This window comes from Phyllopteryx taeniolatus, chromosome 2 (genome assembly GCF_024500385.1).
Source record: "Phyllopteryx taeniolatus isolate TA_2022b chromosome 2, UOR_Ptae_1.2, whole genome shotgun sequence".
Taxonomy (NCBI): Eukaryota; Metazoa; Chordata; class Actinopteri; order Syngnathiformes; family Syngnathidae; genus Phyllopteryx; species Phyllopteryx taeniolatus.
In genome coordinates, this window is record NC_084503.1 from 33,725,485 (window position 1) to 33,751,568 (window position 26,084).

Genomic DNA, 26,084 nt, shown 5'->3' on the forward strand with positions numbered 1-26,084 from the left:
CCTGTGAAGTCAGAATCTGAATCCGCTGTTACAGTATATCCAATATAACTTTGTAGGTTTGATTCCTTTTACTATTTTGTGACATGGCTGGAAAGGTTTAGTGTCACAAATTACTGTATCCGGGACGGTTTGCTTTGAAAGCAGAGGTAGCATACTGGAGAATTGACGGAAAATGTATGGATGGAAATAAGAGCCATTTGCTTCTTAGGCCGCGTCCACACAGAAACACATTTCAGTGTATCTGCAAAAGATTTTTACCATTTTTGAATTTCCTCTACACATAGCTGGCATTTTGGGAGCTTGAATCCGGTCATTTTTTAAAAACCTGGTACCAGAGTGGCTACATCTCAAAACGCTGCCATCACGTTTCCATGTGTACAACACCTACACATCTTTCCTGAAACGATGGCGCAGTTGTGCCAGTTATCGCGTGAGTGTGTGCCAACACTGCCAACAACAACAATGGGAAAAAAAAAACACTCCACACAAATGTTTCTTTTATTCCTCACTTTGCAATCACCGCCATTGCTGTGAGTTTGTTTACATAACTCATCTTCTTTCTATTTTTGGTGACTTCCTCTGGCACCGTTACAGCTCCCTCTAGTGTTACGCAAGAGAATCACTTAATTAAATACAAATAAAAGGAACATTTAAAGCATGACATACTGTACAATCAAACATACCATATTAGGATGAAGCTTGTAGCTATGCATAAAGCCTGTACATTTTCTTTACTTTTCAAGTACAGTACATTTTTTAAGTACAATTCAGTTGTATTTAATTTTTAAGTTGCATTTAATATTTAACAGTTTTTTATATATATATTTAAGCATTGTACTTTTTTTTCAACATAAAGTGTTAATGTTTATGCGGTGCATAGAGTTACAGTGGCTTACAATAATATTAAAAATACTTTTTAGGAATAAAACCTCTTTCTGGTTTTTGATTAGCACTTTACTGTTACTGTATTTTAATGTTGCTCGTTATGGTGGTACTGAGAAAGCTAAATAGTGTTTTTTTAGGTGGTACTTGTGCATCTTTAATGGTTCGACACTGCTCTCTACAGATAGTCTTGTGCTACTGCACCTTACCGAAGCTTGTTTTTAGCAAAAATTGCAATTGTGTCATTCAGTTCAGGGGCAACATTCACCTCAATTTTATCTCAAGTGGGTCGGACCAGTGAATTCGTGGCCTTACTGGCCTAAAAATCTATAATAATACCTATTTCAAAATTTCACCCATTGTTTTGGTGCAAATAATTACAAGTACAGTCTGAAAGTATTCACATTTATTGATTATTACCTTGCTGCAAATCATGTTGAAAAACCATCTGAAATCTCTCAACAAAAAAAAATTGTGCAATTCCAACAATGGTATGAATCACTTTCATTTACACATGTGTAACTTACAGATAATGGTGGATCTATATATGTGCCTATGTAAAACAACTTGTTAAGCTCTATAAATCATTTAAATTCACATAAATTTCCACATCCATGTGAAGATCTTGACAACCTCAATTGACTCATTCCATGCAGTCAAACAAAAGTGGGAATTACAGTATTCAGAAAGAGGGTACACTTAATACGCAGTGGCAGTGCATGAACAAACAAAAGGGTTCCACCAAACCAACCTCTTTGAACGAATCAGTTCAAAAAGGTTTAAAGCTGTTCGCTGACATTTTGCAATATTTAGTGTCTTAAAATAGTTCTGCATTTTAACAGAAATTAAATGTGGTGTCAGTGTGACCTCTAGCTCACAAAATTAGCAACAGCAGTTACTTTAAATTGAAGTTGATGTGTTCTCTGAGAAATAGAATAGAATTGTCACTGCAGGAACATTGAAAATAAGTTGGGCATCTCACAATTTACGGCATTAAGTAAAAAAAAAAAAAAAAAAAAAAAAAAGATTAATACACAATTATCAAATTACATACTTATTTACAAAACATACAGTTGTTCACATTTTGGAGAATTATGACTTCATTTCGATGTCCATGCATTTTGTTTGATGGGAACATCGCCCCTGTCAAAATGGCCGGCACGTAGGCACGTCGTTTAGCAGGTCTACACCCCTCATAGAGATAAATAACTACTTTTGCGTTATACACGTTTATCTATGGCTACATAGCGCTGGCGTATCGAGTCTTTTCTTCATATCTGTGGCCCCACAGCCTGTGTCGCTGAGGTCATGTGACGTGGTGCCCTTTGACGCCAGGGGGCTACATAGTGGGTTAGCATGAGAGTTACAATCCGCAATTGCCTTAATGTAACTTATAGTAAATGTTTTTACTGTATTTTTAATAGCGTAATTAAATATTTAAAGCAAATGAATCTGTTCCTATTTGAATCCAACAGGAAGTTAGCGGTGAAACCGGACTAACCACCGGAAGGTTCGCTTTGTAACTAATCGTGAGTTTCACTGTGTTTGGCTTGTCACTTGATACTAGCTAAAGCTACGGGCGGCTAGTTGCAACACATGCTATTGTGTGGCTGTATTTTATGTTCGCATGACAAAGGATATCTCCCTGCACGTGTGACATATTTGTTTGTTAGATGTGATAGAAATTTCCTCCGGTGCGACAATGTCGTAGGAACCAAGTCAAAAAAATACGGTATGCTGTTGTTGTTCTGTTCTGTTGTTCCGTTGAACCGAAATGTACATTTGTATTTATTCGTTCTGTCAAAGTGATTCCACCCTTCTGTCTGTGTTCCTCATGTGGACGAAATCAGTCTCAGCAGTGAGGAGATCGGCAGATATACGAGAATGAAAGGTAGCTATGTCATCTTGCGTTTTTGTTGTTGTTGTTGTACTATGAGCTATTCGTTTAAGGTTTACCGGAAGCCGTTTGAACATTTATTCGACAGCCTTCATAACAAGCTTAAGGTCCATGTACTAGGACGCTGTTTGTCCTCACTAGTAAATAAATTTAGCCCACTAGATGAACGACTGCGTCTTAGTAACGTTGGTGCCACTGGTGTGACTTTTGGCTTAGGAGTACAACCCTAAAATCGGGGATATCAAGGGTATCGAATATATCCTCAAACGGCTTTCTATAATGGTTCATGAAACCCACACAAAACATGTTGTGACATTTCAGGTAGACAAAGGAAAACATGAAAAGAGGAACCTATTAAGACAAGACAAAAAGGGAACCCCAACCCTATTTCTCCCCCGGCCGGCTACAGAAGAAACGATTCCTGTGTCGGGCAGTGATTTCCACACTGACAGTCGTTTCACTGTTTGTTTCTTACAAGGCACCCCAAAAAGACGCAGGAGACTGCCCCAAAAAACACCAGAACCCTCCCACACATCCACACCTTTGCACAAGGGTCGCCTGCTCAACATTTGCGCCACATGCTCTGAAGCAGAGGATGGTCAAGATAAGGTATGTGTGTGGGTGAGCGGTTTGCTGATGTCAACGTTGTGGATCGGCCCATGGTGGCAGTGGGGTTATGGTTTGGGCAACGAACATAGGTGTTTTATGCATGGCATTTTGAATGCACAGAGATACCGGGACGAGATCCTGAGGTCCACTGTTGTGCCATTCATTCACGACCATCACCTCATGTTGCAGCATGATAATGCACGGCCCCATGTTGCAAGGATCTGTACACAATTCCTGGAAGCTGAAAACATCCCAGTTCTTGCATGGCCAACATACTCCCCGGTAATGTCACCCATTGAGCATGTTTGGGATGCTCTGGATCGGCGTATACGATACCGTGTTCCATTTCCTGCCAATATCCAGCAACTTCGCACAGCCATTGAAGAGAAGTGGACCAACATTCCAGAGGCCACAATCAACAACCTGATCAACTCTATGCGAAAGAGATGTGTTGCACTTCATGAGGCAAATGGTGGTCACAGCAGATACTGACTGGTTTTCTGACCCCCACAATAAAGCAAAGCTGCACTTTTCAGAGTGGCCTTTTATTGTGGCCAGCCTAAGGCACACCTGTGCAATAATCATGCTGTCTAATCAGCATCTTGATACGTCATACCTGTGAGCTGGGATGGATTATCTCGACAAAGGAGAAATGCTCACTAACACAGATTTTTGAGGGAAATGACCTTTTGTGTACGTAGAAAAAGTTTTAGATCTTTTGAGTCCGGCTCACGAAAAATGGAAGCAAAAACAAGTGTTGCGTTTATATTTTTGTTCAGTGTACATATTGTTTGTGACATTACGTAAATTGGTTCCTCCTCCAGGACCCAAACTCATTAAACCAGTGACTCCCGACCAGTGTGCCATGGCACGTTAGTTTCTCAATTGCCTTACTTGGTTAAACAAATAATGAGTAGAGAGCTGTTGTATTATTTCTTATTATTTTTTGTTGCTAACTGGAGTTAAATAATCAAGTCAAGAAACTATTATAGTGTCCTTTTGTGCAAGGCTACTGTGTACCCCCACAAGGCTGCCAGTGCAAATGATTGACAGATGATAATAATAACAATAATTGGTCACACCTCCTGTTTATACAGTCTCTGATTAGGGGTAGGTAATAATAAGATATTTTGTTGCGGCTTACCCAGTTGTAAAATATTAATAAATTAGAAACATTAGATGGGGCCTGAGAGGGCTGAGTTTTCAAAAGATCATTTCAATAATATTCTACTGTCAGGTCATAGTTTTAACCGAGATGACAAAAAGTGTTGTTTTTTTTTTATTTTATTTTTTTTTAACTGCAAACTCTCCTTTTAACAGGAAATATTGCCCATTTTGCATCCTCGCCCACAGTTGGGGAAGCCCTACTTTGCCATGTTTCCAGTTTACCTGATTGCTTGCTACTGCTATTGTCCACCACCTGCTGTTGCACTGTGTACTGATTCTGTACACAAATCTTTTAGCACTGCTCTACATTGGCGGGATAGCCAGTGTGCATATGCATTCTACATTTGCAGAGCTGCCAAATGAACTTCCAAATTTTGTTACGGAAATCAATGAACGTTGACGCGTTACAGACGTAACACTGATTGTTCCAGATATTGCGGGGTAAATCCAGCGTCTGACATTACCGTCACATCCACATTGAATAGCTGCTTGGTGCACGCTATTTTTACTACACCGCCAAGCCACCAAGGCGCAAGTTCTCTTTGCGTCCGGTGTCAACGCATTTTAAATTACTGATAATATCCTCCATGGAAGCGAATAAGCTCCACTTCTTACCATGCTGCTTACAAAAGTGTCACAAAGGGAGGACGAGAAGTGGATATGCAAAGACGCATGCTAATTGGTCAGCTATCATTACAAGCAGTCGCAAAACATTGAAATAAGTGATTTGGTGAAACAATATACTTGTCATATAGGTCTGACTGGAACGAGAGTAACTAACTTTGAACAACAAATTAAATAACAGGCCAATCAATGTGTATATAAATGTAAAATAATACACGTCCGCACAGGATGTGCGCACTTCACTTCAGAATGTCGGCAGGTCAAAAATATATTATCATTAATAAATGTGTACTATAAGATAAGTTTGTTAGTCCCACAACGGCAGCAGTTGTGGATATAGGAAATATAAATATGTAACATAAATGGCATACAAGAGAAGACAATAAAAAATGTTCTTTTTACATGTACTTCTATATCAAGAATGTCAAGAATAGAAACCAAAACTATTGTCCATACATAAACTATCCAGTTCAGTCGATGAGCAATGTTTTTTGTTTGTTAAATAAACTGCTGAGTTTTAATTTTGATGTTTGAGATGTAATTAATCTGCCTTAATAGACTTTTTTTTTTTGTTACCAGGGTTAAAAACGGAATTGGCAAAGGTAAATTAATCTATGGACACAGATATTTTTGATGATGGAACGTTGAAATTTTATATGCTGGCACATTGATTCAGGCTGCAACTGCGTCCACCATTACAAGGTTGATGTAATAAAAACATTAAAATGACAAATATTGAAGCCGTAATTTATTAATGATTATTGTTATGACTTGCACGGAAATATTCCTGACAAAATATGGAAATTCCGACAAATTTGGACAAATTGTTCTGGAACTGAAAGTTTATAGGTTGGCAACTCTGCATTTCTTAGCAATACACATCCAGTTTGCACATTGATCCTTTTATGTAATCAATGAAAATACTTTTTTTACTTTGTTGCTAGGAAGGATTCTCAAGCCTAAAGAATTGTTTTGCACTACTAATAGGCATGCTCACTTTGCTGCTTCTTTGGCAACTTGGGGCAGAGGGCGCCATCCGCCATGCCCTTTGACTAAAGCATCAAGTCTGAAATTTCTGACCTCAGGCTAAGAAAAGTGCATTGAAATCGGTGCCTTTATTCAAAGAGTGAAAGTGGCTTCTTAAAAAGATTAGGTTTGTTTTCAACATCTACTAGTTGTCTGCATATCAGTGATGATGTTTCTTAATGCTCAGTGGTATGCTTGTTGAGGTCACAAGTGGAATGGAGAAATGCTACGTTCATTCCTTATGTGCACTATATTTGCCTGAAATGATTAAATAACCTTAACCCCTATTTCTCCCAACATTTGTCGTGCCACAGCCGTCAGAGGTAGAGTCACCACGCTACATGTCAAGGTCTCAGAGCAGGAAGAGGAGCATCGAGGTTGCCAAACCCAGACAACTTAGAAAAAGACTACCGCTGATCCAAACCACTTGTTCTCCAGCTAAACGCCGCTGTTCCAAGAAACAGAAAAAAGGGACGGTCACTGCTTCGTCATCTGAACCCTCACGACCAACATTTGAACTGGAAGAAGGTAATACAGATCTGTCGCAATATGGATGGTCTCAAAATCAGGCATAGGGTAATTCAAGTCATCAATCCATCTTTGTTAAGCTTCTTTTAAGGTAATTAATGCTTACATTATATTTTGGTCTGCTTCTGTCTTTTCCATGTCATCATCTCAACCTGCAACAAGACGAGTCTTTGCTGTCGTCAGATCTGTCTATTGAAATAAGTGACCACAAGGAACAGTTGTCTCCAGTTTCTTTCCTAGAGGATGAGGAGAGTGTTGATGAAGAGGAGCTACCAAGTTTTTTGATGCAGACGAGTAAGATTTATAGGATTGGCAGTGTCTGTATGGACTGTAAATGAACTTCATTGTTTACCTTGTAAACGGAATGTCTTCCAGGGCCGCTATCTATCACAGAGGGAGTGTTCGTGTGGTGTAAATTTAGACGCTTTCCTATATGGCCTGCACTGGTAAGTGCAGAAACGTGGATCATTTGTATGTCATGTTTCCTCCTAAAGGCCTCGGTATGCGACATATACATGAGCTTTGCTCTGATTGGGTTGCTCATCTTCCCCAATTAAAATATGGGAAACAACTTAGCTCTGATTGGTCTATATCAAGGCCTCTGCTTGCATAGAAGCTTGAGGTGGCCAACCATTCATAGTGACATCACTTCCTTAAATCAGTGATTGCCACACCAGTTTGCTCTGCCCCATTAGTGTGCTGCAGGAAATTATCAAATTTCACTAAATTGGTCAGAAAATTATTCTTTACAAAAATATTGGACCTTTGCTCATCTATCCATGCCAGTGATGTAGTAACAGAACAAATAAATACTTTTCTATTAGATCGCAGAATGTACAGAGTTGACCAGTGTATAAATTTTCTGTAGCGTTTTAGTTTGTAGGTGTGCCGTGAGATTTTTCAAATCTAAAATATGTGCCTTGGCCAAATAAAGGTTGAATATCACTGCCTTAGACGCAAACATTCAGAGCTGAGTGCCTCGTAAGAGTTTGATTGCGGAGTTATTTATACACACTGAACTCGCATTTGCTTAATTTGCGTCACATTGATAGGCTCCTCCCACCTCAATCCATTTCAGCGGGTTGTCTGCGTGCTTGCGTCCGGCGAAGATGTGCTGTGAGTGGCCGCGGCCACCTCAACAAGTCACCACAGCTGGTTCCTCCAGATTTCCCCCCTCCACACTTCTCCCCAGTAGTTCCCCTTACTTTTGGGCTATATATCTAAATGTGATAAAATAACTTGGCCAGCCAGTAAATAACCTGATTGGTAGTTCAAAGTAGAATAAACTCTCAAAAACCTTGTCTAATGTCTGCTATAATGATAGAGTATACATCCCTGACTGCCAGTATTTTTTTCTGCAGGTGAAACGAGTTAATTGTAAGGCAAAAAAGGCCAGCATCATTTTCATCGATGATCTGAAGATTGGACAAAAAAGAGGGTAGCAAGTTATGTTATTACTGTAATTTTGTGGTTAATCCCTCTTGTGTGTCAGAAGCCTAATGTTGATTTTAATATGTAATGTTGTTAAAGGGTTATTGTGGCTCTGAAATCCCTGAAGCCGTTTGACTGTGAAGGAGCTAATGAGCTGGCAGTAAGAAAATTATCACAAAGCTGTAATAAACATTATTTATTTGCATCCACACTGGTGTCAAATGTTTCTCATCCTGACTTTGTCCTAGAGTGAAGCCAAAGAAGAATATGCCACTGTGATGCAGTGGTCCTTGGAGCTGATAAAGGACTACACAATATGCATTGGTAACTGTGTTTCTATTTAGTGATTTTTATTTTTATCAACATTTCCATAGATGACACTCTAGTATGTTATTTTTCTCTTTCTAGCTTGTGGCTCCTTTTCTGGCTCCTTCCTTGAGTACTTTGCTCACGGCATGAGTGAGTTCAATCACACACACACACACTGAGCATGGTACAAAAGAAAGTGAATTCTTGAACCAGTACTTTATAGACTACAAAGATTTTATCGGCCTTATCGGTATCTGCCGATAATTAGCATTTTATGCTGATCAGCTTTAATGTCATCATTCGCCAATTGATCGTCTCCGCAAAAGACATTTACTCCGCGTCGCCATCGTACACAGTATATTTGAATCCAAAAGCTAGTTTATTTTTAGCGTTGTCGTTTGTCTTTTGGCGCAGTCCTGTAAATATATGACAGTCATAGTTATTTTAAAAAATGTCTGAGTCAGACAACACGTAATGCCCGGATCAGACCACAGGACAAATGTTTTCACGATTGCCCTATGGCAGACTACTGCAATAAAATCTTGTATTCCGATACCACCGCATCCCGTTTTTCCGATCACTGGGCTTGCTCGTCAACTAAAACGTGACCGGATACACTCGTTACCATGGCGACGACAACAATAATGGATTGCGCCGTGTGTTTGTAAGAACAAAATGGGGGAAAAACGTGTGTTGGTGGTCACCGGTGCTCAGGAGAGGAGAAGAGAGGAAGTTCGTTTAAGGCTTGCTTGACGTATGTTCCCGTACTTTTAATACGATACGGCTCGCAAGCAGGCAACAAAACGTTATGCAGCCTAGCAAGCTAGTGGTAGCACGAACAGTTGTGCGTAAACATGCCGCCGTTCTGTCGAATCATGCTCTAAAGTTTCAGTGTGGGGGAAGTAATTTAATTAAAAATAAAGTAATTTAATTATAGTAAGTTAGCACCCATTATTTCTGTCATGTTTTAATGTTGGTTTGACCTGACTGATTAGAATACACGATCTGACTGGAGCAGTGATTTCCAACCTTTATTCTAAACATAATTTTTTGAGCAATTAAGTACACAAGTATATACAGTAAATGAACAGGTCATTTAAATAGACACATTCCTCCATCATATGATCTGATCGGTTATCGTTTTTTTTTTTAAACTCTGATCGGCCCCAAAAATCCTGATCGTGTAAAGCCTAGTAGTTTACATACAGTGGGTACGGAAAGTTTTCAGACCCCCTTAAGTTTTTCACTCTTTGTTATATTGCAGCCATTTGTTAGAATTGTTTTAAGTTAATTTTTTCCTCATTAATGTACCCTCAGCACCCCATATTGACAGGAAAAAAATGTAATTGTTGAAATTTTTGCTGATTTATTAAAAAAGAAAAACTGAAATATCACACAGCCATAAGTACTCAGACCCTTTGCTGTGACACTCATATTTAACTCGGGTGCTGTCCATTTCTTCTGATCGTCCTTAAAATGGTTCTACACCTTCATTGGAGTCCAGCTGCGTTTGATTATACTGATTGGACTTCATTAGGAAAGCCAAACCCCTGTCTATATAAGACCTTACAGCTCACAGTGCATGTCAGATCAAATGAGAATCATGAGGTCAAAGGAACTGCCTGAAGACCTCAGAGACAGAATTGTGGCAAGGCACAGATCTGGCCAAGGTTACAAAAGGTCACTTAAGGTTGCTAAGAGTACAGTGGCCTCCATAATCCTGAAATGGAAGATGTTTTGGACGATCAGAACCCTTCCTCGAGCTGGCCGTCCGGGCAAACTGAGCAATTGGGGGAGAAGAGCCTTGGTGAAAGAGGTAAAGAAGAACCCAAAGATCACTGTGGCTGAGCTCCAGAGATGCAGTTGGGAGATGGGAGTAAGTTCTAGTAAGTCAACCATCACTGCAACCCTCCACCAGTCTGGTCTTTATTGCAGAGTAGCTCGACAGAAGCCTCTCCTCAATGCAAGACACATGAAGTACCAGCAACCTTTTATTGCTCAGGGACTGTTTTTCTCAATGTCTTTATATCTCAAAAGTATTCTCTGTCTGTTGTAACTCTTGTAGCATATAAAAGTATTGTCTGTTGTCGTACTGGAGCAGCTCCAACTACCGGAGACAAATTCCTTGTGTGTTTTTTGGACATACTTGGCAAAATAAAGATGACTCTGATTCTAAAACTTACCTGCAGGACTCCAAGATGGTGGGAAATAAGATTATCTGGTCTGATGAGACCAAGATAGAAATTGTTGGCCTTTATTCTAAGTGGCATGTGTGGAGAAAACCAGGCACTGCTCATCACCTGTCCAATACAGTCTCAACAGTGAAGCATGGTGGTGGCAGCATCATGCTGTGGGTGTGTTTTTCAGCTGCAGGGACAGGGAGACTGGTTGCAGTCGAAGAAAAGATTAATGCGGCCAAGTAAAGGGATATCCTGGACGAAAACCTCCAGAGTGCTCAGAACCTCAGACTGGGCCGAAGGTTCACCTTCAAAAAAGACAATGACCCTAAGCACAAAGCTAAAATACTGAAGGAGTGGCTTCAGAACAACTCCGTGACTGTTTTTGAATGGCCCAGCCAGAGCCCTTTCTTAAATCCAATTGAGCATCTCTGGAAAGACCTGAAACTGGCTGCCCACCAACGTTCACTATCCAACCTGACCTGATCTGCAAGGAGGAATGGCAGAGGATCCCCAAATCCAGGTATGAAAAACTTGCATCGTTCACAAAAAGACTCATTGCTGTATTTTCTTAAAAGAGTGATCCTACTAAATACTGAGCAAAGGGTCTGAATACTTATGGCTGTGTGATATTTCAGTTTTTCTTTTTTAATAAATATGAAAAAATTTCAACAATTGCGTTTTTTTTTCCTGTCAATATGGGGTGCTAATGAGGAAAACAATGAACTTAAATGGCTTTAGCAAATGGCTGCAATATAAAAAAGTGAAAAACTTAAGGGGGTATGTATACTTTACGTACCCAAAGACTTTTTTTTTCTTTTTTTCCTGTTTTAGGTCAGTTAGGATTACAAAATGTATTTCTATTTGCTAAATGTCAGAAAAATTTGGAATTTTTCAGTACATTTTTCGAAGTCAGACGTTGACATAAATTAGTATATGGTACCATTGTATAACTTAAACTGGATCAACAAGCATCTTACAATGGTTGGCAGGAATTTTGACCCTTTCCTACTGACAGAACTGGTGTGAGCCAGGTTTGTAGGCCGCCTTGCTCGCGCATGCTCTTGGCCAGAAATGTTCAATAGGATTGAGAGAGGCTTTTTTTGGTGGAGATACAGCATGACCATACATGGATGCATAACATATATATGAATATTGTACACATAAAACACTGGAAAATTTGTAGTTGAAATCATGGCTAAACAATAATGAATTAACAAAATGCGTACCTGATCAACACTTGTCATGCATGATGAAAATTGTCTGGAATGCTAATCACCAGCCAAAACTTCATGCCCATTTCAAAACTGTTTTATTTTAACATTTGCGTATGAACTGTAGTTTAAACAATAGCAACACATTCACATAAATACAAATAAATATGTAAACTATATGAAATTCACATTTTAAATAAGTAGTAGTATTAGGATATCCCTATAGTGCATACAGCATACATTTTTTTATATATGAATATAGTTTTTATTATTAATAATATATATTTTTTTCCAAAACAATACAACTGGCGCTGCACAGCTATCTTTAGGACCCTAGCCACTGGCCGCTTGCCGTTTAAAAAAAAAAAAAAAAAATTATTGTTGGCTCAAAGTTTAAAAAGAAAAGATGTAACTATTTCCACAGATATTTTGAAGGTATTTCAATTCAGCTAGTCTTGAGTATATGCTACAAGAGTTATTTAGCTAAGTAGAGATGAATATGCAAATATAAGTATAAATTGTTACTTAGTTTTTAAGTTGAGCAAGCATCTCATGTTTTACAGTGTGGGGGAGTGCTCATGAGGCGGTGCGATGACGGTGTGTACACTTTCCACTGTGTGGAATTTATCAAGCTCGTGACACGTAACACCACAGTTGTGTGCTCCCAGCGTCAGCTCCTTACATTTTACTGTGCAGCTAGTGTTCACATGAGAGGCAGATAGCATGAGTTCCATGTCGGCTTGTAAGATTCGTCTCCCTTGTCGAGTTGAACATCCGGTTGGATGGTAATGCAAACGCCACGACATAATGACAACATCCGGTTGGGTGGGAATGCAAACTAAAACATAGTGACATTAAGGCACGCCCTCATCAAAATGAGTGGAACAGCCTACAGCTACACAACAAACTATTTTGGGGGGGGAGAAATCCACTTATATAATGGCAAAAACTGGGCAAAACCACAGCAGTTAGCCGTATGCCTATGGGGGAAATGGAGACGCTTAGTAACAACACTGTGACCATAAACCATGTGACACCGATTTAACCAATTCTGGAGCAGTGCGGTGAGTCCACAGTGACCAGCCTTTATTTGTATACGACTTTGGTAAGGTGTTGTCAGTGGACAAAATTAAAGACTTCCCTTTATTGAAAAATAGCAGTGAATTCTCTATTCCCACGGGCCGGTTCTGGCCGACGGGCCATACATTTGACACCGATGTCTTGACACCAAACTGTCAGTCCTTAAGTTGGCCACCTGCTGTGCCACCAGGGGGCTGTTGGTGGTGTCAAGGTGGATAAAGTTGTGGTTAGACTCCACAGAGGAGGGAGCAAAGATCCCTTCACATTGGCATTTAGCATGCCTGAGGTGTAGAATTTTATTCCCTCTCATTTCCCAAGCTATGTTGTGTGAAGTTGTATACAACATGATTGTATCAATAAAAACATCTAGACTTTTTGATTCAGCTCTTGTATTGGATGTGATTAGATTGTGTAGGTATACTTAATGTCTGGTGAGTGTCAGTTCCTGTAGCTGTGGTCCTGATGAGTCTCACCCTCGTTCAGGTTATCCAGTGAGGAGAAAGTACCCAAAGGCCTCCTCGGAGCAACTAACCATCACTAGTGATGTGATGATAGAGGAAGAGAACCAGTGGATAGATCACAATGAAGACTGTGATCAGCAGGAGGAGGCCTCCTCGGAGCAACTAACCATTGCCAGTGATTTGATGATAGAGGAAGAGGGCCGCTTGGTGAATGTCAATGAAGATAGTGGTCAGCAGGAGGAGGCCAACAAGTGTGTCAAGAGGCTTATGCCAGACCGGACCCAAGCTGCCCACAACCGTGCCAACGAGAAGCTTGTGGACTTCATCGTCAAGCAGCGCATGGTGGAAGAACGCCTGCTGGTATGATCGTTGCAGGCTGATGTAATGTATGCATTTTGGGGATTCTCAGCAAAACCTTGAGAGATTTTGGGTACATGTGTCCCCTCGCTAAATCATGGTTCATTGTTATCCCCCACGCTATAGCACATTTTTATCTGTTCCATATAAGTGGCAGTGACACTGAATGTTTTTTGTAATCCTGCAAATTTAGGAACTGCGATTAGTACTTGGCAGAGGGAGCTAACACTTATTTCCCTGCTCTCCCAGGCTGTGATCCGAGGTAAAGCGCAATCGAGATGGCTCAACTACTTTCAGAACTCAAAAAGGAGATTTATTGGAGTGGAGACTTACCTGGAAGATAACACGCAGTTAGACAAGATGTACTCTTACCTGAACGAGCTCTATAAGACTGCTGTGAGCACAGATCCTTGCCAGACTGCAGTCCAATACATGGAGCGCATACCATTTGTTTTGGACGTACTTCTTCCTGAGGTAAGTCATATTGCTGTGGCCTATTAAGAGAATAAATGTGTTTTTTTTTTTGTTTTTTTTTAATAATAATACACTTAATTTTTTTTTACAGGCTATCACATATGCGATTGCTGGCATAGACAACGTCTCGATAAAAAAGGCAGAAGAGAAATACCTAAAAGGACGTTGTCTGAGTAACAGGTAATGTCTATAAGTACATTTTTGAAGGGGGGGGAAAAAAAAGTTTTGAAAAGATTAATTTATTTCCTTCTGTCATTGTAGGGAAAGAGAAGAGTATGAATTGATGATTGATCAGCTGCGCATGAGGAAATCCTAGCATCCGAACATGACACTTTTTCCATTCCAACAGACGCCAGAGTGCATGCAATTTAATTGAATGATTCAACAGCCTCATGAACGATGCTGAATAATACACATTTCAATTCAGATCACTGTTTATACTAAATAATGAGCTGCTTATACTTTTTCTTTTTTTTAACCACTGCTTTGTTTTACATGAATTGCTCCTATCAACTCCAGGATTGCGCAATAAATGCCTTTCATTTACCCTGAGTGATATTTTAACTTGTACTTTAATTGTACTTCCTCCAGGAGGTTCAGGAAACTTTCTCTGGACAAAAGTATTGCAAAAACACTGACAACTGCATCAAACACGTTTGGGATGATCATGAACAGAGACGTCAGCAACATTACAAATTGCTGGCATTTGGCCAAAACCCCATGTCCAAATTTGGTCAATTTCACAAATCGATAGTATTGGTTGGTTGGTTTTTTGCCAATCTAAAGTTCCTGCTGTCTCACACATAGAAAGCAAAAACTGCAGCAAAGAGGAGACAAACTCCATATTTTCTCTTCTTTGTGATCGCCATACTGCGCACTTCCACAGTAATCACGACTGCGGCACCTACAAAAAGTGACAACAGAAAAGAAATATATGGTTCAACGCACTCTGGACTTTGTCTTAGGGCCGGTACACAGGGATTTTATCTGTGACAGACCCCACACATAAATATGGAAAGAAAGAAAAAGCTGTCTGTGTGTGTGTGTGTGTGTGTGTGTGTTGTATGCTCTGGTAGTCTCAACAGAGCAACACCTCAAAAGCTTGCATTATTTCACAAAACTAAAGAAGAAACACTTCCATCCCCTGAAAATATTTTTTTTATTTTGGAATTGCCCATTTTCTGCAGAATTATGGGAAGGATATTTATAACCTGATTTCACAATGTGTAGAACGAAATGTAATACACCCGCCAACGAAAAGAGGACAGCAGTAAGCAAATCTCGACGTCTTGTCTAAACATACCGGCGAAGAAGAATTCAATCCCTCACTGGAAATGGCGGTCGACGATGGCTAAACTTGAAGTTCCTTGGAAGCGTTCATCTATCGGAAGCGCCGAGCAACATTCGTACCGATCTGATTGTGACGGGCAACAATCGGCGCATTCGTCAAGGACAACAAAGCCTTCGCGAATCCCGATAAAAGCCGTCAATAGTGGGGAAGGTAACGTTATGACAACGTCTGTAGCAGTTTATAGCGGGTGGCGTGTTGCATCACGTTTTCCACTGCTATCCAGAAGCTAGCCGGACGAGCCTAGCTTCGTCCTCGCCGGGTTCACACAATTGAAATGGAAACACGACTCGTCGCCGATAAACAGCCACCGTGCTGCTAATGCATCTGGTAGCTGTGGTACATGCTAGTGTTTTTGCAGGTCCTTCAAACTGGGGCGAGTCGAGTCTCATGCGATTGCCTTAAAACTTGATTTTAACTAGTGGTCAAGAGATTAGAACGAGCATGGCAATTTGTCATATTAATTGGCAGTGTTTTTCCCAACTCTTGCAAAAAGGGACACATTTTACACGAACACACGTTATCAAAGTAGTTGCACATTTATTTACCACAACTACTCTGCAATAAGGCAATCGTATTCTGTATCTTTATAGCTGTATAGAATCTGTATAGCATAGTTCAACAGCAAGGTGACTCAAGTGTTTTACAAAGACATGAAAAACAGAAGAACAAAAGAAAATTAAAAGACGTAATTTACCAATCATCAAAAAAATCATTGACACTAAAACGGAAATAGGAATTAAAAGTTTAAAACCCATAAAAAGAGCATACAAGTTTAATATAATCTACCTAAAGGCAATGTTGAAAATGTGAGTTTTTAACCTTGATTGAAATTAACTCATCTGATCTACAGTTTTATGGGAGTTCGTTCCAGATATGCGGGGCATAGAAACTAAAAGATTTTTGTTCTGACTCTTGGAACGGAGGAGGTCAATGTTCAACCCTATTAAAACGCCAAATACACCTAACATTCTACCCCACCACGGAGTCCGAGTGTAGCTGGCTCAAGTGTTTTTGTCATTTTATTTGCACGCTGTCATTCGTGAGTGACCTTGCCAGATAACGGTGTAGCCTCTTCGCCACAGTCAAAGGCAACTTTGTCGCGTTAAAGAGTAAACAACTGACGAGTGCGATCACCTCGTGTGTGACACATGCCATGTGTACGCCGTGCAAAAGCAACGCAGAGAACAAATGTTACACTTTGCAACTCATGCTAGCCACGGAAACGCTCTGTGTGTGCTCCGCAGTGTTAGCCACTGAGCTAACGTTTCAGGTGACGTGACATTTCTCTTACTTCGTGTGTTCGGCTACGTCTTTGTGGGGTTGTTTTGCTTCTGCCGTGAGGCTTTCCCGCTTACTAATCATTTGGGGTGTCTATTAATGCTCGTTACATAAGGTGACGTGAATCCGAGGAGCTAAGGTAGCTGGTATACTCCTCCTAAACTTCATATGTTGGATATTAAAGTCTGTGCAGCTATAACTGGTAAATTGTTTGTTTAATAGACTCGTATGCTGACTGACTTATGGATGTAAATTTGGTTCGAATGTAACTTGTAGAAAAGAAATGTGTCGTTTTAGCATAAATGACTTGCAGTCATAGAAACTGGACGTCACAAGTGCTGTTTATATATTTGTAGACAACAACAGTTAAAACATTAAATGCAAGTTTATTTTACTAATACGTTAAAACTAAACTGTGCTTAAAAAGTACATGAAAAGTTGTGGATTTTAAGCAATAGGTTTACACAAGCTCTATGTGTGCTTGTGACTCCAAGCGTAATATGTTTGATTGTATTTCACGTGGCGGCACAGTGGGCGACCGGTTAGAGCGTCTGCCTCACAGTTCTGAGGACTGGGGTTCAAATCCCAACCCCGCCTGTGTGGAGTTTGCATGTTCTCCCCGTGCCTGCGTGGGTTTTCTCCGGATACTCCCGTTTCCTCCCACATCCCAAAAACATGCATGGTAGGTTAATTGCAGACTCTAAAATTGCCCGTGTGTGTGAATGTGAGTGTGAATAGTTGTTTGTTTATTTGTGCCCTGCGATTGGCTGGCAACCAGTTCAGGGTGTACCCTGCCTCCTGCCCGAAGATAGCTGGGATAGGCTCCAGCACTCCCTCGCGCGACCCTTGTGAGGATAAGCGGCTCAGAAAATTGATGGATGGGTGTATTTCATGTTTTCAATAGCATAACTGCCTAAATAATTCATGAACATGACCCCGACAGAGAAAAGTAAAAGTCACTACTTCTTCTGCTGCTGAAAAGTTGAGTACGTTGTCTCAATTCAACGTTTTTGGATTACTATGACCTGGATGTATGACTGAGAGTCTACACAGACATGAAGGAAAAACACAGTTTTTAGCATTCTTGTTTGACACATGCCACACCTACATGAAATCCACTGGAATGGGTAACGTAGTATTTGCGTTAGAGTAACAAACAAAAGCTGCTATCATACCGCCTGTAAAAGCCAGCATTTATCTGCATTCTTTCTGTGTCACTGTTTTTTATAGTACATAGCACTGACACATAGTGAGGGGGCAAAGTTGACTGCAGTTTTCCACCTTTTGGAAGTAGTAACTGAGGTGGTACAGCAAAATGCGGCTTTTGTTTTTGGACTGTCAAACATAAGCATATGACCTACAAATAAATAATTTCGTAAAGGGAAAAAAAAGAATCAGCAAAGACACTAAGGATTTTCTGTTTCAAATTAGCCCTGTGATTGGCTGGCAACCAGTTCAGGTTGTACGCCGCCTCCTGCCCGATGATAGCTGGGATAGGCTCCAGCACTCCCTTGTTGAGGGTAAGCAGCTCAGAGAATGGATGGATGTTTCAAATTATTTTCTCACTGGTCATTTGAGTGTTAAGAAGTTAACCCTATTGTGTCTTAACCACAGACCACTCTTGATGCAAACCAATTACAACAATACAATAATAAAGTGCAAATACTGGAGAAAAAAAAAATATACCAAATGTTTCAACATATATCCTGTGTTGTTCTTGCAGTGAGCCATGTATGAGCTAACAGCACAGGTCACCAGCAGCCTGCTGCCTTTCCCAGCAGTGACCCTCGAGGCTGTTGGAGAGGATGAGATAACGCAGGACTCTTTGCTTCAAGGCAGGTTTACTGTTGGTGAGTGCATTTGTCTCAAAACAATGTATTATTTTGGTTGAGCAGAGGCACTTTTTCTTTTTTTAAATGTAGTGATGGGGCAATAAAATTATTTTAATGCTGATTTAAATGAAACCTGACAAATATTCTTGTTTCCTGTGGGCGTGAAGGTCGTGGAGGACATGCTTGGCTCGCCTGTGGGCCCCATCTCGAGTTTGTCCACGCACTGACCGGAGAACGTCTGTCTGCGTACCGCTTCAGTAGCGAAGGGGAGCACCCGCCTAGCATCCTCACCGCAAGGGACTTTAGATGGCTCAAAAGGTCAGGGGCGTTCACTGTTTCCCCCTCTCTCCCCATCTTCACTTTTTAATCCCACATTGATTTCCTCCATTGTCACTTGTCTTTGTTTATGACTATAATTAACCATAATTATTATGAATTATATTTTGTTGCAGATCATTGTATTCCCCATTTTGTGATGGCATCTATAGGACTAAGTTAAAACATTAGCTATGCCTTGAAATCGTCGGTTCACCATTTATTTTTGTGATTACTATTAACAAAATAACTTTACATAATAAGAGCTTGGCCATCTTCCTCCCATTATTAGTTTTCTTCTGTTTCTCCAACATACTGTGTTACACTAACTGCTAAGTTAGGAGGGACCTGTCACTGTTGTTCAGCCTTGTGTATTCTGAGTGCTCTTTTGGTTCCCGTAGCAAATCACAAGTTTCGGAGTGCATAGTTACATAGTTTGCATACTTACAGTTCGGGGTTCACAAATTTGCATATTTGCAGATGTTATTTTTTTTTTAACCTATTCTCTCGCATTGTTTTTATGCTCACACAAAAGCAACAAAAGTATACTTTGCTGCCATCTTATGGAGTCTTTGTTTTGTTGTTAGATTAATTCATTGGTGTTTTTATGTCTGCAATTGAAATATCCTGTTTTCTTAGTGGTCCTCTAATCCAAAATCCAAAGTAGGGCCGCAACAACAAATCGCAAAAATCCATAATTAAAAGTGCTGGCAACGAATATAATTTTTGATAAGTTGTCGCGCAATTACCGTAATTTCTCGTGTATAATAATGTATAATATGCACCCCCAAAGTTGACCTCAAAATTCTGGAAAACCCTTCTACCTATTTACAGTGGGTACGGAAAGTATTCAGAACCCCTTAAATTTTTCACTCATTTTTTATATTGCAGCCATTTGCTAAAATCATTTAAGTTCACTCCCCCCCCCCCCCACCACACACACACACAAATTAATGTACATCCATATTGACAGAAAAAAAAACGGAATTGTTGAATTTTTGGCAGATTTATTAAAAAAGAAAAGCCGAAATACAACACAGCATAAGTATTCAGACCCTTTGCTCAGTATTTAGTAGAAGCACCCGTTTGAGCTAATGCAAAAAGTTTTCCACACCTGGATTTGGGGATCATCTGCCATTCCTCCTTGCAGATCCTCTCCAGTTCTGTCAGGTTGGATGGTGAACGTCGGTGGGCAGCCATTTTCAGGTCTTTCCAGAGATGCTCAATTGGATTTAAGTCAGGGCTCTGGCTGGACCATTCAAAAAGTCACGGAGTTGTTCTGAAGCCACTCCTTCGGTAATTTAGCTTTGTGCTTAGGGTCATTGTCTTTTTTTAAGGTGAACCTTCGGCCCAGTCTGAGGTTCTGAGCACTCTGGAGAAGGTTTTCGTGCAGGATATCCATGTACTTGGCCACATTCATCTTTTCTTCGAGTGCAAGCAGCCTCCCTGTCCCTGCAGCTGAAAAACACAGAGGCGCTTTGCGTGTGATTCGATTCGCGTTTTATGGACAGAAGCCGCGCACGACCAAACAACAACAAAATGGCGACTAACACAAGCAGCCGCAGCACCAGGTCTTGTCTGTATGGTTTATGTAACATGGGTTCATGATTGTATACATGCTAGATGGATGTGTTGATGCTTTATGATCCTTCCATTTTGTGTTTTGCCACCTTCTCGTGCCATCTCTACCCAATTATAAACCCTTTTTGGGGGGTGTCAATTCATACATTATTTTGCTTTTCGCGGCAGGGTTTGGTGGGTTCACTGTATTATCTACTGTACTGAAAATCTGATCTTAATGTCCTTGATTTTGTATTATTAGGTCTGGATTGCTGGTGGGCTTAGAGGAAACCGAAGGCAGCGTGCTCTGTCTTTATGACTTGGGACTATCCAGGGTGGCCAAAGCTGTGGTTATTCCAGGCAGAGTGAGTATCCTCTGCTTTGTACTGGAAGACATCCCAGCTCACAATAAGACATTTTCTGGTTGTGTCGTTGCCCCCACGCTAGATTACAGCCATAGAACCGTTAGTGAGCTATGGTGGAGCAAGCACCTCCACCCAGCACCTCCACCAGAGTCTTCGCTGGTTCTTTGGGATTGCTGCCGTAGTAACGGATCTCGGCCATGTTCTGCTAGTGGACCTCTGTCTGGACGACCTCTCTTGCAACCAGAGCGAGCTGAAGGCTTCAGGTGAGCAGCGTCTATGTTGACGGATACAGATTTCTTCTATGTACTCTCCTGTTGTTCTAAGCCCATCTTCAATCTGTTTGGGTTTCACAGGTTTGCAAGTAGTGACCAAAACTCCAAAAGAGATTCCCAAGCTTCGGGAAGTGAGCACCAGAGAGGGGAGACATCTTTCCCTCCAGCTAAATGGGCCGAGTGGTGTGTCAGCCACAGCACTGCACTACATCCCTAGAACAAACCAACTGGCCGTGGGCTTCTCTGATGGCTACTTGCAGCTTTGGAACTTGAAGTCTCTCAGAAAAGAGTGAGTCTTTCTTCTTCTCTAAATATGCCTTTTTCAGTCCTCGGGCCTCCGCACACAGAGCGAGATGACCGAATGTGAGTGAACTGGCCAATCTCAAATCAATTAGTCAGTGACTCTGCGCCACGCTAAACTACTGATGCACTGCAAAGGTAAATTGCATTCCTCTGGTGTTCTCATCCTGAAACCTTTTTAAAAACAATATATACACAAAAATAAAATAAGAGGTTTTGAGGCTGCACATACAATGTATTACTTTTTAATAAACCATAAACATGGCCCATTTGTCAAGGAATATGCGGAATACATATTAAAAAAGAAGAGAGAGGAAATGGGCGAGAATAAAGGGCAGCATGTGGATTTTTGAGAAGCTGTTGGCAATGATTCGTTGACTCTACTCGTGAATTTCGGTCACAGAGACTCTCCACCCTTTGCTTTTTAGCCGCAGGTACATCTGAAATTATAAATATAGTAAGTATTATTTGAATACACCATATATACTGTATGGGAATGGATTGGTGGTGGGCGGCTGGATCTTGCTTCGTGGCAAGAAACATTTTTGTTGTGAAAGATTATTTTTGATTGCCCGCTACATCTGCTACATTGCAAGAGTGTTTACATGCGATTCAAATTTCGAAACACAGCAAAGCTTGTTGCTGAAGATCAGCCACTCAGTTAAATTCGTTGCACATCCCTCCACACCGCGTGAGAGTTCAGTGGTGTTTGGTCGCTATTTCATTTCTTGGCAAATATTTATTATTGTGTATGTTTCTATAATGGCAACACGTTTGAAACCCCAGTGTAAATATCTATCTGGTTAAAGGCATTTTTTTACGGAATACAAAATGAGAACACGCTGACAAACATGACCAATAAACACAATACATGAATCACTCATTATATCGTGGTTCACTTCTTCAGTGCATTGCATATTTTTTTGTTTTTGACGATGAGTATGTTTTAGTTACTCTTCTGCACATCTTTGGTTCAGTTAGCATTGCTGGACATTTGACTATAATGTGGCAGCAATTACTCTCATAAGAGCGTCCCTCTGAACGACTCTACAAGTGTGTCAAGACCAAAACAGACTGACTGAAAAACAACTTTTATCCCATATCCATTGCCATACCGAATTTAAATATGAACTGACAGCCCCTTGGTAGCCATTTCTGCACTTAATTAACATGCAGTGATGTACATGTACATGTTGTGTAATGACAAATTGTGATTATTTTTGGTATATCTGTGAACATTATTTGTGTGTGTAATTTTTATTACAAAAGCAAGTATACAACTACAAATTCCCTTGTGTGTGTAGATACCACTCCCAGTTAGATGGTGGCAGAGTACCCGTCCATGCCTTCACCTTCCAGGAGCCGGAAAATGACCCCAGGAACTGCTGCTACCTCTGGGCTGTCCAGTCTTCTCAGGATCAGTAAGTTTTCCACACAATTAGGCTATTCTTATTCATTTCTATTTCCAAGCAGAATACCCTTTGTGTTGGTGTTTTAGATCCACCCAGTATCACCTCTCACTTCTTTCACACCCACACAGAGAGGGAGATATGGTCAGTCTCAGGCTGCTACAGATGGCTTTTAGTGAGCGGAAGTGTCTAGCCTCAGGGAAGATCCTCTATGAGGTGTGTAGAATAATACCTTTTCTGTCTGTAGTGCTGCACGATATTGGAAAAAAATAACATTGCGATTTGTGTTTTTTTGTTTTTTTTTAAACCTGCGATAGATATTGCAGTGTGAAATAATACAGGATCAGTGTTGGGAAAGTTCATTTTCTACACGAACTAGTTCAAACTTTAGTTCACAATTCCAAAAATCAACTACTTCATTTCATAGTTCATAATTGAAAATTTTGAACTAATTTCACTGGTCCAAAAATAAACTAGTTCAGTTATTATTTTTTTAATATTTCATGTTGCTGACGAGCTATATCCCTCAAAATACTGGCATTTCATTTTCCCCTTGTTGCCACCCATTCAGTCCACACTAGTACCCAGCTGCAGCTTTCACCCTTCAATCCCAAAAACATGATGATTATTCAGATACAAATAATAATTTTCCTAGTAATCATATTTTACAATTATGTATTCTGTTACAAAGGTTCCTTCCCATTTACGCAGTGTTCCTGAATGCACCTTGTGCACTCATGGAGCTGCAGTGTGCTTGCCTACAGTAGTTTCATTCTGAAGAGCGAAATATCTTATTCGTGTGTACAAACAGGTCCCTCTGCTGGGCACTTTTAATTTTGCAGTTGATTCACTGTATATTACAGTACACCAACATCGCAGCGTACCCTGCAATGTGACTGTTGCGCACACGTATATCGCGATGATGATGCTCAAACAATATATCGTGCAGCCCTACTTTTCTGTCTAAGAAAAGTACAAAAACTCACTGTGCTTCTCTGCCTTCCTCCTTACCTGTATATACCATTCAGGGTTTAGAGTACTGTGAGGAGCGTTACAGTCAGGAGCTCAGTGGTGCAGCTTTTCCTCTCAGAGCCCAAACCATCAACACCCGCCTGCTGTGCTGCCAGACCATCGAGAAATTCCGACCCCACCCAGACAGGGATGACAGCATGAATGAAGGTCAGATAGGTCATAATAGGGACAAAAGTATTTCAAACAATGCACCATTACACGTACCAGAACAATAGAATTAAGAAATATGGAGTTGGTCTTCCCGTTGCTATAATAGCTTTCAATTTTAAAGATTTTGTAGTGTGTGTCAGTAGGAGTTTTTCTGTTTGTGAGGTCAGAAGCCTCTGTTGTCCGCCCTCACCAAACTTACCCAAACATGCCTTTATGGACCCTGCTTTGTGCACTGAGGCACAATCATGTTACAGAAAAGGCCCACAAACATCTAATTGATTAAATATGAAAACAACAGAAGAGTGTAAACAGTTAATCTTTTCCCCGATTAACAGGTGTGTAATAATGTACTGTTTGTTTGTTTCTGCTTTTTTTTGTTTGTTTTGTTTCTTTCATTGTCACAAGTTTACTACGTCCTATTTTTCAGTTGCATCGCCAGACACCAGCGTTGCCATCTTTAGCTGGCAAGTCAAGGCCTACGGACAGGGAACGCCATCTACCTACATTGGGATTTTTGACATCAACCGTTGGTACCATGCACAAATGCCAGACTCATTCAGGTACAGGAAAGCTTGTTGTGGATTCTTAATTCACTTATATGAAGTTGGCAACAGCAGTAATGTGTCTCAGATTGTCGTCACGATTTATGCTCATTGACTACATCAGAACAATCTATTCTAAGAGCTATATCAAAAACATATGCATCACATTGAAAGGTCTTTCTATTTAGCCCCTTTCAAGTAGCTAACAAATATCCAAGATATTACACCTGTCTGTTTGTGCATGTATTCTGATAGTGTTAATTTTTTCAAAGATTATTGTTATTGTCAACAATACCCATCAGCTCACTGACACTATACTTCAATTGAAATATTTACAATTGCAATATTTATTTATTTTTGACAGAATGGGCGAGTCTTTGCAGAACTGTCCCTACCTTGCAATTTGGTGTTTGAACCCAGTGACACAAATGGCTTCGCCGCACACCCTACTGGATGTGGTGGTACAGGATCACAGTCTCAGCAGAGGTCTGCCTTTAACTTTCCCCCCACCAGAACAGTACTTTAACCCAACCGCATATAACTTTGGTAAGTGACAACACTCTTACTTATCTGGCGTGTTCTCACTACACTGTTTGATGATATTATATGGTCATAATTCTTTTGTATGTATTGAAATACAATAATTTTACTTCATTTCACTGTTTTTATTGTTACAGATGCCACCTGTTTATTCAACTCTGGAATTGTCCATTCAAATTGCTCTGGATATCAGAAAGAGGTTTGTGACTCATAGTTTATGAGTCTCGGGATGTCCTGATAAAACTTTTTCACTTCACTTGATTACTCAATAAATCCAATAAAAACAAAAAAATATACACTTTTAAGTGTTAACTTTTAACTTAAAAACAAGCATATTCTACTATTGAATATAATAAATTAAAACTAAATAATAAACCCTGAAACAAAATTAATGTAATAAATAAATTGGATTTAGATAGACTTTATCAATCAGGTATGCAGATCAAAATTGTGTTGCATTTGGCTCAGCGCAGCATTTGGAATATACATTTAAAAATGTAATTAATAAAATAAAAATTCACAAATGTAGTTTATATACTTATTCAGCAGTAATTAAAAAAATACATTAACAGATTTTGAGAACTGCAATCATGTACAGCATAATGTTGGAAGATGAGATTTTGTCGTGGCTTTGCTGTTTATCTTCGCTGTTCACTTTAGGTCTTAGGTGTGGGCGCCGTGGGTTAGAGGGTGTAAGTGTACGCCCTGCAGCTGGAGGATCGTCGAGTCGTATCCCTGCCTGAGCGCATGTCATCGTTGTATCCCTGAAACCCACATTGCCAATGAATGTGGTTAGATGTTTGGTGGTAGTCGGAGGGGTCGTAGGTGCCGAATCGCAGCCACGCTTCTGTCAGACTGCCCCAGAAGAGCTGTGGCTACACAATTGGCTTACTATCACCAGG

At 40.3% G+C, this 26,084-nt stretch overlaps 2 protein-coding genes across 16 annotated transcripts in view; both read left to right on the forward strand.

Moving 5' to 3' along the window:
• Positions 1 to 2,189: 2,189 nt before the first annotated feature.
• si:dkey-127k13.1 (PWWP domain-containing DNA repair factor 3A) lies at positions 2,190 to 14,782 on the forward strand. Of its 8 annotated transcripts, none has more exons than XM_061765835.1 (15): positions 2,190 to 2,232; positions 2,358 to 2,411; positions 2,733 to 2,773; positions 3,258 to 3,388; positions 6,520 to 6,733; positions 6,896 to 7,027; positions 7,109 to 7,179; positions 8,095 to 8,171; positions 8,264 to 8,324; positions 8,413 to 8,488; positions 8,573 to 8,623; positions 13,428 to 13,765; positions 14,012 to 14,236; positions 14,328 to 14,416; positions 14,498 to 14,782. In XM_061765835.1, the coding sequence occupies exons 3-15, from the start codon at positions 2,767 to 2,769 to the stop codon at positions 14,550 to 14,552; spliced, it is 1,527 nt and encodes a 508-aa protein (XP_061621819.1). In that variant the 5' UTR covers positions 2,190 to 2,232; positions 2,358 to 2,411; positions 2,733 to 2,766; the 3' UTR covers positions 14,553 to 14,782. The 8 variants fall into 8 exon arrangements, with proteins under 8 accessions (XP_061621819.1, XP_061621820.1, XP_061621817.1 ...); XM_061765836.1 differs by having other exon boundaries at positions 2,213 to 2,228; XM_061765833.1 differs by lacking the exon at positions 2,190 to 2,232 and adding an exon at positions 2,556 to 2,614 and having other exon boundaries at positions 2,235 to 2,411; positions 2,689 to 2,773.
• A 753-nt stretch (positions 14,783 to 15,535) lies between these two features.
• Positions 15,536 to 26,084, forward strand: part of ahctf1 (AT hook containing transcription factor 1) — a 31,138-nt gene continuing 20,589 nt past the window's right edge. For 5 of the 8 annotated variants that reach the window (XM_061765837.1, XM_061765842.1, XM_061765844.1 and 2 more), the window contains exons 1-12: positions 15,536 to 15,737; positions 18,589 to 18,715; positions 18,865 to 19,015; positions 20,835 to 20,937; positions 21,020 to 21,200; positions 21,291 to 21,498; positions 22,814 to 22,930; positions 23,008 to 23,134; positions 23,947 to 24,097; positions 24,528 to 24,660; positions 25,007 to 25,188; positions 25,320 to 25,381. In XM_061765837.1, the coding sequence (XP_061621821.1) occupies positions 18,595 to 18,715; positions 18,865 to 19,015; positions 20,835 to 20,937; positions 21,020 to 21,200; positions 21,291 to 21,498; positions 22,814 to 22,930; positions 23,008 to 23,134; positions 23,947 to 24,097; positions 24,528 to 24,660; positions 25,007 to 25,188; positions 25,320 to 25,381 (1,536 nt within the window). In that variant the 5' untranslated portion in view covers positions 15,536 to 15,737; positions 18,589 to 18,594. Of the gene's footprint in view, positions 15,738 to 15,844; positions 16,858 to 18,361; positions 18,386 to 18,588; positions 18,716 to 18,864; positions 19,016 to 20,834; positions 20,938 to 21,019; positions 21,201 to 21,290; positions 21,499 to 22,813; positions 22,931 to 23,007; positions 23,135 to 23,946; positions 24,098 to 24,527; positions 24,661 to 25,006; positions 25,189 to 25,319; positions 25,382 to 26,084 lie in introns of those variants that run through there. The other 3 variants (XM_061765845.1, XM_061765838.1, XM_061765840.1) reach the window with 3 other exon arrangements.

Bases quoted from the DNA above. Each gene is read 5' to 3' on its own strand.
- si:dkey-127k13.1 (XM_061765835.1), top strand. The intron at 8,172-8,263 runs GTAGCAAGTTAT...ATGTTGTTAAAG, and splicing joins AAGATTGGACAAAAAAGAGG to GGTTATTGTGGCTCTGAAAT. The intron at 14,237-14,327 runs GTAAGTCATATT...TTTTTTTTACAG, and splicing joins TGGACGTACTTCTTCCTGAG to GCTATCACATATGCGATTGC.